The 12,133-nt window shown below is 46.3% G+C and overlaps 1 protein-coding gene and 1 long non-coding RNA gene across 2 annotated transcripts in view; one reads left to right on the forward strand and one right to left on the reverse strand.

The window, feature by feature from the left end:
* Positions 1 to 239: 239 nt before the first annotated feature.
* On the reverse strand, positions 240 to 3,404 carry LOC125410036 (uncharacterized). Its single transcript, XR_007234956.3, has 2 exons — positions 2,822 to 3,404; positions 240 to 1,102 (listed from the first exon to the last, which is right to left on the reverse strand). It is a non-coding gene; the product is annotated as an uncharacterized LOC125410036 (long non-coding RNA).
* A 5,677-nt stretch (positions 3,405 to 9,081) lies between these two features.
* Positions 9,082 to 12,133, forward strand: part of Sptlc2 (serine palmitoyltransferase long chain base subunit 2) — a 73,060-nt gene continuing 70,008 nt past the window's right edge. The window contains exon 1 of the mRNA XM_048449310.3: positions 9,082 to 9,284. Coding sequence (XP_048305267.1) covers positions 9,159 to 9,284 — 126 coding nt within the window. The 5' untranslated portion in view covers positions 9,082 to 9,158. The remainder of the gene's footprint in view (positions 9,285 to 12,133) is intronic.

The raw sequence follows: 12,133 nt of genomic DNA on the forward strand, positions 1-12,133 counted from the left end.
AGGCCGGAAGCGATGGGGTATGGCGCTAATCCAAGAAGAAGGGGGGGAAAGTGGAACGTTTTGAGGGAGGGAGAAAAATCCCAACAAGATCATTTCAAAAGAAGTTAGATTATCTTGTCCAGAATGTGCTGTTACCAAGTGTAAAACTCCACTGCTTCCGTCCCCGCACTCTACTTGCTACATGCTATGGGATCTAGGCTGAAAATTTTAAGACAGACAGACAAACAGACAGACAGACAGACGGGGCCACAGGGACATCCTTGAGACAAGAATGCCCACTTTATTGTGCTCACGGGCAGCTTATGTAGGGTTCTGGCCACACTCCAGTTCTCGGGATCGTTCAGCTACAGACTCATCAGAACCCACTCCCCTGCCATCAGGGTCTCGTGCTCTGACTCGTGCTCAGAGCAGCTGCAGGCTGCTCAGAGCAGAGGGAGACAAGTTGTTTACAAGAAATTCAGGGTCTGGTGGTCCGCAGTCCCCAACAACCAAGTAAGCCTCGAGTTTGAGGGAGAGGAGGGGAAATCTTTGAAAGATTCTATAATACTAAGTGAAGAGGGCTGGGCGATAGTGGAGCACACCTTTAATTCCAGCACTCAGGAGGCAGAGACAGGCAGATCTCTTTAAGTTCCAGGCCAGCCTGGTCTGCAGAGCAAGCTCCAGGACAGACTCTGAAGTTACAGAGAAACCACACTTTGGAGAAAAAAAAAAAAGTGAAGAGAAACGGCACCTTTGCCTTTAAACTACTCTTTATGGCCGTTCTTATTGCTCTACTTGTTCAGCTTTTGAGTCAGAACCTTGTGTTGCTTAGGCAGGCCCTGAGGATTCCTCAAAGTCCTGAGGGATCTGCCTCCACCTCCCTATTCCTGATATCACAGGCCTGGCTAGCTATGCATCTCTTACAGGAAAATTCCATCATCCCAGGAAATACACAGAGCACATTACCTAGAAAGAACATTCCTTCCTTGTGACTTTCCTTTTTTCCAAGGGAGGAAAGATTTGTTTTGTCTCATTGTGAGTATAGTCCATCTTGTCAGTGTGGTAGCTGACGGCTCAGGGATGGGGACAGAAGCACAGGAAGCCAGTTCACGTCTCTGTGGACCTGGAAGCAGAGAGAAGCTATGGCTTCTTGTTGTTTTTAATCTTAACGCATTTTTGGGATACCCTATTGACATTTGCTTCACGTATATAATATATACATATATTATAATATATGTACATTTTAGTTTAAAAAGTTTTTCTATGCTGGGAATTGAATCCAGGGCCTCTTGTATGCTAAATGCCTGAGCTACAAGCCCACCTCTCTGGCACTTTAAATCGATAGCATATGGTATTCTTGGAACAAGTATGGTTGTATATGAGTCCTCTATCACTATTAATGCTATTTTAAAAGATTTGTTTATTTTTATAGGTATGCCTTCATGCACATACATGTAGCACAAGCATTGGTTGTTGCCTTGTCAGTCAGAAGAGGGCGGAGGAGCCCCTGGGACTGATGTTGCAGATAGCTGTGAGCTATCTGCTGTGAGCTGTCCTGGATTCAGTGAATCCAGATCCTCTGCAAGAGTAACAAGTTCTCCTAAAAGGATCCATCTCTTCAGCCCCTATCAGCACCTTTTTCACAGAACGAATTCTCAGTGTATCCTATCAGAGTTTCCGTCCCCCATACAGTCAGTCACAGCAGACTTCCACTGACTGCTTTAGGATAGTGATTTCTTCAAGATGATGGTCTCAGCTACTTTAGCAAATTGAATCAATGCAGATAGTTACCATACTTACCATAGCGAACTTAGAGTGTATTTTTAAGATTTGGGCAAGAAACAGTCTATCACTAGTGCTGTGTGTAACAGCAATGAAAAATTGCTGAGCATCTCCTAGCCGTCCCTCTGACATGGTCAATATAACGGCTATCTGTTGTTTGCACCGATACAGCATTCTTTTTTGTGACATTGCCCCTCACTCATCTCTTCCAATTTGGAAACCACTGGCCTCAAATTGGCGGTAAGAATACAGACACAAAACTCAGATGGATGCTGAGAACATTCCGTTCCAGAAACGTAGGTGGACGTGTTGTGTTCTTTCACAAGGGCAAAATTTATTGAATAATAATAAACTCATGAGCTACAATGGTTTCATTGGCTTCCATCAACCACATGGCCTTATTTTCTCTTGATAGTTGGGTGTTATCAGACACCAGTTCTTCTATTCCAATCTTTTTTTAAAAATTCATTTATTTTTGTTTTATGTGCACTGGTGTTTTGCTGCTTGCATGTTAGTGTGACCGTGTCACAGATCTTGGAGTTACATACGGTTGTTATGGAGGTGCTGGGAATTGAACTCAGGTCCTCTGGAAGAGCAGTCTGTGCTCTTAACTGCTGGGCTATTTCTCTAGTCCTTTCTTTCATTCATTCATTCTTTTTTTTTCTTTTCTTTTTTTTTTGGTTTGTTTGTTTGTTTGTTTGTTTGTTTATTTGGTTTTTCGAGACAGGGTATCTCTGTAGCTTTGGAACCTGTCCTGGAACTAGCTCTTGTAGACCAGGCTGACCTTGAACTCACAGAGTTCCACCTGCTTCTCTGCTGGGATTAAAGGCATGCGCCACCACCACCCGGCTCCAGCCTCTTTTCTATTTCAATTTTAATTACTAATATTGGTGCTCAGATCAAATATTGAATGGTGAACACACACACACACACACACACACACACACACACACAGAGAGAGAGAGAGAGAGGCTACAGAATGACTGTAACAGAGTTAAATAGGCCGTGATGGATTTCAAGGAGTTCAAAGAGGTAGAGGGAAAGATGCAAAAAGACTCACCGTAGTGGTTAGAAAAGATGCTGAGGTCTTGGCAGTAAAGCTGCTGGAGGTATACAGTGTTGCTATACCACCATCGGGTTAAGCCTGGACCACAGGCTTCAGTGGAGCTGCAGAGGCACAGGACTTAGGGAATCAAGGTGCGGGACCGGCTCCAGATACACAGATGGATGAATGACCACTGGTCAAGTAAGCCTCATCAAGCAGAGGGAATTGCAGAGAGCAGAGGCCCCGAGGATAGTCAGGAACTCACCAGCGTGCTTCCGCGTGCTGTTGCCCCTGCCTGTTTACGCCAGGTCCGGTCTTAGCACGGAAAGAAAAGTTGTTTGTTTTGCTTTGCTTTTGATGCTGGGTTGGAACCCAGAGTCTCCACATGCTAGACGAGCGCTCTCACACTGAGCTAGAAACGGCAACCTCCAGTAGGTTTCGAAGCGGTCCTAGCGAAAGCGGTCTTTCCAGGGGCCATGCCGTTATAAGGTGAAAACCAAACCAAAACAATTGGAAGGGAGCCTGTGTTCATTAATCTTTGCCAACTTAACACAAACTAGAGTCACCTGAGAGGTCAACTGAGGTTCTCCATCAGACGTCAGGCATGCCTCGTGGGACATTTTCTCGAAAATGATTGATGAGAAAATGCCAGCCTACTGTGGGGTGTGCCCCTCCAGTGCAAACACTCCGGGGCTGTGAAAGAGAGCAAGTCGAGCCAGCCATGGAGAGCAAGTCAGTATGTAGTGTTCTTCCATGGGCTCTGTTTCAGTTCCTGCCTATAGCGCTGCCCTGCATTGAGTTCCTCTCTGGCTTTCCTCAGAAATGGACTGTTACCTAAAAGTGTTAAGATGAAATAAACCCTTCCCTCCACAAGTTGGTTTTGGTCAGTTTTTTTTTTTCCCTATAGCAAGAGAAATCAGATGCCAAACCAAGGGTAGGAACATATTCCCAGGGCCATTATAAGAGCACCTGAATCCAGTCTGGTGAGATGAGCCAATAATGAATCTCTCCTATGCTTAATCCAATTTGAATACAGTTTCAAAAGTCACTACTCTGAATCTCTGGAGCCAGAAGCAAAAGTCCACTTCCTGAAGCTGATCTCAGATGGTTGCAACATTTAGCTGGCTGAGTGCCCACAGGAAGCCCAAGGTGGCAGCTTGGGGTGTGGTGGTTGGATAGGAAGCTCTGAGGTGCATCAACAGCAAAGAAACACAAGAGCAGAGACCTGCCATTGAGACAAGCTCTGGCTCATTCCCAGAGCACATCTCTCACCTCAGAATTCCTATTGTCAATGCTTTATACGGCACAGACTAAAATCGCTCTACAGCTTGCTCAGTGGGCACCCTCTAGATGTGTAATCAGGAGGAACCATTTATCCCTCCTAAAGTCTCACATTTACATGCAATCATTTCTTTACATAGCCCAGTCCGGATGATGATGCACATAAGGAGACCAAAACAAGGCCCAGTGATGCTTGTCCTACTTCAGGAGATGCAAATGTGGTACTGAGAGTGGAGCCTGAAATCTAAGGAGGACAGTAATCTCTTTCCTTGGCTTATTATATTAGGGTAGGGATAATGGAAAGGGAAAAGGCTAGCCCATCCCTTGCAAATCAAGTCTGAGGGCAGGCCTGGTGTTGTATCCCTGTAATCTCAGCAGTTGGGGAGGCAGAAGGGTCGGGAGTTCAAGGTCATCTTTGACCATAAAGATCTAGGGTTATCAAGTGAATTCAAGGTCTGCAAGGGCTGCATAACACAGAATTTAAAACAAACAAATAAATAAATAAAAGGCTAAGGTTATGTCTCAGTCTACTAGCAAGTGTGACAAATTGAGTTCTTTCTTCAGAATTCTCTCAGCATTTCCAGCTCAGTGCTGAGTTCTTGTAATGCCAGCACTGGGAAGCCAGACACAGGAGGACTCATGAGGTTCAATAGCCAGCCCGCCTAGCCTAATTTATGACCTCCAGTCCCTTGTCTAGCTGGGCACATGCTTTAATTCTACCATTCAGGAGGCAGAGGCAAGCGGATCTCTGTGAGTTCGAGGCCAGCCTCGTCTACAGAGTTCCAGGACAGTGAGGGCTACAGAGAAAAACCCGGTCTTAAAAGCAAAACAAAGCAAAACAAACAAAAAAAGAAAGACCCCCATCTTAAAGGAGGAGGACAGTGTTCCTGAGGATGACACCCAAAGTTACCCTCTGACCTCCATACACATGTACACCAGCACACTCATGAACACATACACACACAGAAACACCCTGAAGGTTTCCTGAGAGTAGAGACCTTGCCTATCATTGTGACAACTAATATGATAGCTAACAAAACAGTATTTATTGACGAATGAATGGCCAAATGGATAAATGAATGAATGAAGCATGGAGGACTTGGGAATCGAGATTGCCTCCCAGCTCTGAACTTCCCATCTTTGTGTCTTTTATTTTGTTTTATACAGAAGCAGCTGACTTCAAAAGGCTCCTTTCTATCCTGTGAGTCTTTTGTGGTCTCACTGATGAGGCAGAATAGAAAGACAAGGAAAACTAAGGGACGTGAGGAAGGGAAAAAAGACCTTGTTCTGGAACCTAATTTGTTGTTCTTGTTGATGGACAGTCAAGATAGAATTGCCTGTAGAGATAATGCAGATTTTCCTAACGCCACCTCAAACAAGGTATTAAAAACATCAAATGAGCTCTGTTCTGAATATTTGTAACCCCAAATCTGCCTGTATTAGCACTCTCCTTACCCCTAAATTTAGACAGTATACCTCATTAGACCACAAAATAAAATTCTTTTTTAAATTCATTTTTATTGTGGTGTGTATGTGTGCATGTGCATGCTTGCAGGTGTGCAAGTGTGTTCTCACACCATGCACATGCAGGCGCCTGTATAAGTAAGAGAAGGTGCTGAATCCCTGGGCCTGGAGTCAATTCCCAGCTCCATGAAGTCCGTGTGTTCCACTTCATACACGTAGGAATTGAGTCACAGAGAGTTAGACTGCTAAGTCACAAGGTTTGTGAGCGCTGGGGCTGGGTCTTCAATCCTCCTGGATTTGACAACGGAGTTCTTGTTTGTGACCACTCACTCTCTGAGAATTCCAAAGCCATGTGACACAGGCCATCTGATCTTACAGGGACGATGAGCTTCAAGGAAAGCTTCACAGCTGAAGTGACTCGAGCCATCTTGGAAGACAAGGGGAGCTGAGTTCTGGTACCGAGCATGAGACTTTGCATATAAGTTCTGTAAAATGAAGAGCAGGAGGTAGCTTGTGGATCTGGAAGGGATGATTTTCCTGCTTTTGTGGAGTCCAGGGTGTTTCCCACTGAAGAGTCCTTTTTGGCATTTAGCAACGGCCTATTGAGTAATCACATCCTTTGTGTATTATATCATGTACACACAACAGTCTAGCAAGAGACAAAGTGCAGGAATTAACCTCAGATGGCGAGTGAGGCAATCAGAGCTGTGTGTGTGACTCCTTTAAGGCCACAAGTGGTGAGTAAGTGGCAGAACAAGATAAGGAGCTGGTGGTGTCCTGTCCTCAGGAGGAAGGGACAGGCTCTTCCCGGGATCCAGGCTCTGTTCTGCCCAGCTCGGCACATGTGCTGCCGTGGGTCCTTCCCTCCGGAACAAACTCCCCTGTACATTCAGAACCGGTTTTATGTCCCACCCACCCTTCAAGGTCCAGCTAATTGCACACCTTTCGTCCAAGACTTTTCCACATTCTCTCAGTCCACTATCTAAGTGTCAATCAAATAGCTTAGCTCTTTTTTTCAACCAGATTTCTGTCCTGAATACCTCCACCGCCTGTGGTAGTTTGATTTGTTGCTGTCATCCAACGTCCCATTTTGAAATTCCTATTGCCTATTTCTTCTTCTCCTTCTTCAAAAGTTTTCCCTTTTATTTTAATTTCACCCTAAAATTTTCCTTTATGTAGGTATATCCCTTGAAAACAAAAAATTTAAATTTTTGTTTATTTATTTATTTTGAGACAGAGTTGCTCTGTGTAACGGCCCTGGAGCTCATTCTGTAGACCAGGCTGACCTTGAACTCACAGAGATCTACCTGTCTCTGCCTCCTGAGTGCTGAGATTAAAGGTGTGCATCACCACCACCCAGCAAAGAATTTTTTTATATATATTATATGTCTGAGTGTTTTGCCTGCATGCATGCCTTTGCAGGGCATCAGCTCACCTATATAGATGCTTATGATCAGTCAGTGGGTTCAGGTACTCAAATCCGCATCTCCTGGAAGAGCAGCCAATGCTCTTCAATACTGAACCATCTCTCCAGCCCCGTATCTTGTTTCCCAGTGGAGTGTAAGCTTCACGAGGCAGACACTTCTTTGTGGGTGGGTGTGTGACATGACAGTCAGATGTCAACGTTTGGGTGTCTTCCTCATCCATTCTCCACTTTATTTTTGAGGCAGAGTCTTTGACTGAACTTGGAGCTTACCAATTCAGTTAGACTGGCTGCCAGATACCTCTAGGAATCCTCCTGGCTCTGTGTCCTGAGCACTGGGAGTTTAACAAGATGCTCAGAATCCGAGCTTAACTCCTCACGTTTTCCTGGCAGTCTTCCATTGATTGAGTCATTCCACCCCCTCATATTTAAGGCAGGGACTCATATATCCCAGGCTGACCTGGAGCTGGTTTACAGCCAAAGGTTGTCTTGAACTCCTGATACTCCTACCTCCACCTCATGAATGCTGGCATTATACCCATGCTTGACTTAAAGGCATACAGAGCTTTAAAAGGAAAACAAATAAAACTTTTTAAAATGATGTATTATTTTATGTCTCTGAGTGTTTTGCCTGCACGTATGTATGTGCACCAAGTTCATGCCTGTTGCCCTCAGTAATCAGCATAAGACTTTGGATCCTCTGACACTCTGAGCCACTATGTGGGTGCTGGGAATCAAATCCAGGTTCTCTGTATAAGCAGTAAGTGCTCTTAAGTGCTGAATCCTCTCTCCAGGTCCCATATAGTTCTTTCTAATTACCGTAGTTCTTTCTAATTACCGTATTCACTTTGGGATCAGAATGCTTGTGACTCAAAAGTAGTTCTGTGCTCTCTCCACTTTCTGTTAGACTGGTCCTCCCCTAATTCGAACAAAACAAATACCTTGCCAACTCATTTCTAAAAGCTCCAGGGGAGTAGGGGTTGTGTGATGTTGGGGTTCACATAGATGCATTCAGCAATTAATAATAACAAACACTTACTGAACACTTACTAATTGCTAGGTCCTGCACAAAATACATCATACGCATTAACTCATTAGATTCTCTTATGGCAACTATTATTATCCCCCAGAGCAGAGGAAGACACATAGAGGTCACACAGCTAGTAGGTGAGGCAGCAAGAATTTAAACCTAGACTGAGTCATGCTCTTAATCACGACACTAAAAATTTATGAGTAACTAAAGTTCTCTGTAATGCTGTAATGTGGAATAATTTCTTTTCTTTTGCTAGTGGTCTGGATTAGATATTTTGATAGGTGCACAACACTTTACTAATGTAATTCTTGCAAATGAGTCTATAAAGCAGGAAGAATTTTAAAAGAAGTTGGCTCATAAAGTCGTTAACTCCAAATTTCAGTTCCGGTTATCAGAAGATCTGAAAATAGATCAGGTCTCCTGACTTTCAAGGAAAGTCTTCAGAGGAAACTGTATAGGGGAAACCCGGATAGAAACAAGCGATGCGCACTCGAGACGTCAGCGTAGCGCACGGTGAGGAACGGTGAGAGACAGTCAAAAGGGCTATTCTATTAACACCCACAGAGGAATTTGCTAATGAAGTAAGGGAGCTGCCTGTCTAGGGCTTGGATTCAATCCGAGAACCTCTAGGGAGAAAGGGCACAGAGGGCAACCACCACCTGTGCAGGAGAACCGGGAACCGGCTCTGGAAATGGGCTCAGCCCGTCTCTTCCTCCATACGCTAATTGGCTGCTTCTTTCCGGGCTCCGCCTCCTCCTCAGTCTGGACCATTAGGCAGCAAAGCTCCACCTACGACCTGTCTAGGGCTCCAATCAAGTGCCCAGCTCTCGAGCTCCTCCGAAGAAGCCCCCTTGACGCTAGCAAGCCGCTTTTCTCTCGCTCTTGATTGGTCAGAAGCAGCATGAAGTCCGCCTCCCTAGCCTTTGGATTGGTCGGACGCCATCAGGCTCCGCCCCGCGGTCACTCCGGCTACCCGGCTTCGGCGAGTCTGGTCTTCTCCGCTGGCCCCGCCCTCGCGTGACGGCCGGACCGGGAATTGGCAGCGGCGCTGCAGCCATTTCCGGTTTCGGGGAGGTGGGTGCGGTGTGGAGCGGGAGTTGGCGCCGCAGCCGCCTCCAGAGCCTGCCGTGCTACCGGGTGCTGCCGGGACGATGCGGCCGGAGCCTGGCGGCTGCTGCTGCCGCCGCCCGCTGCGGGCGAACGGCTGCGTGAAGAACGGGGAGGTGAGGAACGGGTATGTGAAGAGCAGCACCGCCACTGCCGCGGCTGCCGGCCAGGTACGACGGGACCGAGAAGCCGGGCGGGGCCGGGGCTATGGGTTGGGGCCCCGCGAGCCGAAGCCCGGGCCAGGCCGGGGCGGACGGGCAGCCGCGCGGACGACTCTCAGCGGCCAGCTGGCGGCTGGGCGCGGCTCAGGTGCGCTGGCGCCCGGGACCCGGCATTGACTGGGCCTCCACCTGAACGTGAGGGAGACTCAAGGGCAGCGCGGGACTCAACAACCATGTGAGACTCCCAGTTATACCGCTTCTCCAGTTATTCGAGGCTCCCCATTTCTACCCGGCTACCCAAGCCCTGCGGGCCTCCGTCTCCCCAGCGATGAGGTGCTCCCAACCATGCAGGACTCCCCATGTCTACCTGGCTTCTTAGATGTGTGGGGTTCCCGAGTTCTGCCCGACTCCCCAGTCTCGACTGGGCTCCCCAACATGCGGGACTCCCTAAGTCTGCCCGACTCCTCAACTGTGTGAAGCTCCCCAGCATTTGCTGTTCTGAAGTGCCCTCCCGGTCCCTGGAAGCTGGGCTTCCTCTCCTAGTCCCGATCCTGCAAGCAGTGCAGGCCTCTCCCACTGGGGAGGAGAGGAACGCCCTCGGAGCCCGGCAGTACCTTCTCTAGGGTTCCTTCTCAGGTCCCCTCAAGTACATGCTTCCTGTAGAGTCTTGCAGCCCCAACAGGAAGAGTTGGGAAAGTTAGGCAGTGCGGTTGTGGAAGTTCACCCAGACAGCCTCTTCCTACCCCATTCTGAACTTCCTTTACCAGGAAAACCTTGACTGTGGACTTGACAGGGACCCCACCACCCCGCGCCCCGGTGTCTTGAAAGTTGTCCTGTTGTGCGATTGGTGAGACCCTCATCCCACCATCCAGGTTAGATTAGGTGGCCTCTTTCATCAAGCAGTAGAGCTATCGAAGAGGGCATTGCTTAATCCAGGGGTAAGTTGTCAGGAGTCCTTGTACTAATTAACTGAAGTTGAATCATCAACTGTATTCATGCAGTTCTAAAATACCTTACAGAGTTCTGAATTCCTGACAGCATTTTGTTTGTGTGTGTGTTTGTTTTGAGACATGGTTTGTCTGTGTAACAGTCATGATTGGCCTGCGTTGTAGACCAGACTGGCCTTGAACTCACAGAGATTCTCCAGCCTCTGTCTCCCAAGTGCTGGGATTAATGCCGTGTGCCAACAAGCCTGGTTTTCCAGACAGTGTTTTTTAAACCAGCCTTTCATTTATCCCTACTGTCTTCCTCTACTAAAATGTTTCTAAGATGAGCTTCTTCAAGAGATGCAAGTTGTAACGTTGCTGGAAGAGAGTGCTGAGATGATTTTGACTTTAACACTTATACATTGTGTGCAGATACCAGGAAGAAGAGTTTTTAACCCCTTAGCAGTAGTGACTGTGATTATTGCAGTTTTGATAGGATGATGACTTTGTTTTGGTGTTAACATAGATACTAACCTGTCCCCTGAATCAGTATCAGTGGCAGGCCTGTTAACCCTGTTCCGTGGAAGGGTTTTCTCCAAGTCGAGATGAGTTATTGAGACTGTGGGGAAGAGCGGAGGCTTAGGATGGGAGTGCATAGGAAAAACTTGACCTCCCTTGAATGTATAAGGTGTTAGGATTCAAAAGATTGGTTTCCAAAAAATGACTATGGGAGAGAGGGTGTGATAAAAGTTCATTTGTGGTCCAGGCTTGGTGTCGTTGACCTTTCAACCCAGCACTCAGGAAGCAGAAGCAGGTGGATCTTTGTGAGTTCAAGCCAGGCCTGGTCTGCATAGTGAGTTTGAGGACAGTTGTGAGCCATGGAAGAATTCTCTGTTTTCACTAGCAGTGTAAGGTGGCTAATGAGACAACACTGTAGTGTTATAGAATGTGTCAGGGAAATTGAACCTTGGAGCTAGAAGATAATGGGTGAACGGGTGAGGAAAAAGGAAGTCCAGACCAAGCCGGCCATGTGTTAGAGACGCTTTCTGTCTGAATGTTCATTTCAGTCACTAGATACTCTGACTAAATAGTAAATCAAGTTCTAACCTCCTGGAATCCCAACAATTTAGCATTTGTAGGCATGGTATTTCTTCAGAGACTGCCAACTATTAAGATGGAGAAATACCAAGTTATTAAAATGAAATATAAAAATCTGTGACTGTAGCAGGGTGTGGTGGCAAACACCTGTAATCCTAGCGCTTGGGAAGGAAGCTGGGGTTGGAAGGAGGAGTGTTCAAAGCCAGTCTGGATTTATATACAGTTAACCTCAGGGTCCCACCCCCAAAAAAGTTCGTGCTTGTTACATATGGCTGGCTCTTTTTTTGTTTGTTTTTAATTCATTTTATGTGCATTGGTGTGAAGGTGTCAGATCCCCCAGAAACTGGAGTTACAGACAGTTGTGAGCTGCCATGTGGGTGCTGGGAATTGAACCGGGGTCATCTGGAAGAATAGCCAGTGCTCTTAACCACTGAACCATTTCTCTTGCCCCAATTACTGGCTTTTTAAACTTACTTTATCTAACATTTTCACTCAAGGCGCAATGGCATTTGGAAGAATGTTCTAATGGAATGTTCTAAGGGGTGCAATATCCTTTCTAGAAACTATTTTTCACAAATAATTCTAAAGCTGGTATTTCATTTGTGAGGAATAAGAGCTCTAAGTTTATGAGAAGAGAATGTCCTAAAATAGTTTCAAAGTTAGTTGTGTTAAGTTAAATGTGTGGACTCTAACCCCTACCTATTGGGGTTAGGGTATTGGGAAATAGTGCCAATTCTGTCTGAAAAGACACAGTAAGATACTAGGTATATAAGGGTCATGCTTTCACTAAAATACTAAATATCACATGGCTGAAATGTAAATTGTTTCCTTACC

Source organism: Myodes glareolus, chromosome 11 (assembly GCF_982192425.1).
Source record: "Myodes glareolus chromosome 11, mMyoGla1.1, whole genome shotgun sequence".
NCBI lineage: Eukaryota > Metazoa > Chordata > Mammalia > Rodentia > Cricetidae > Myodes > Myodes glareolus.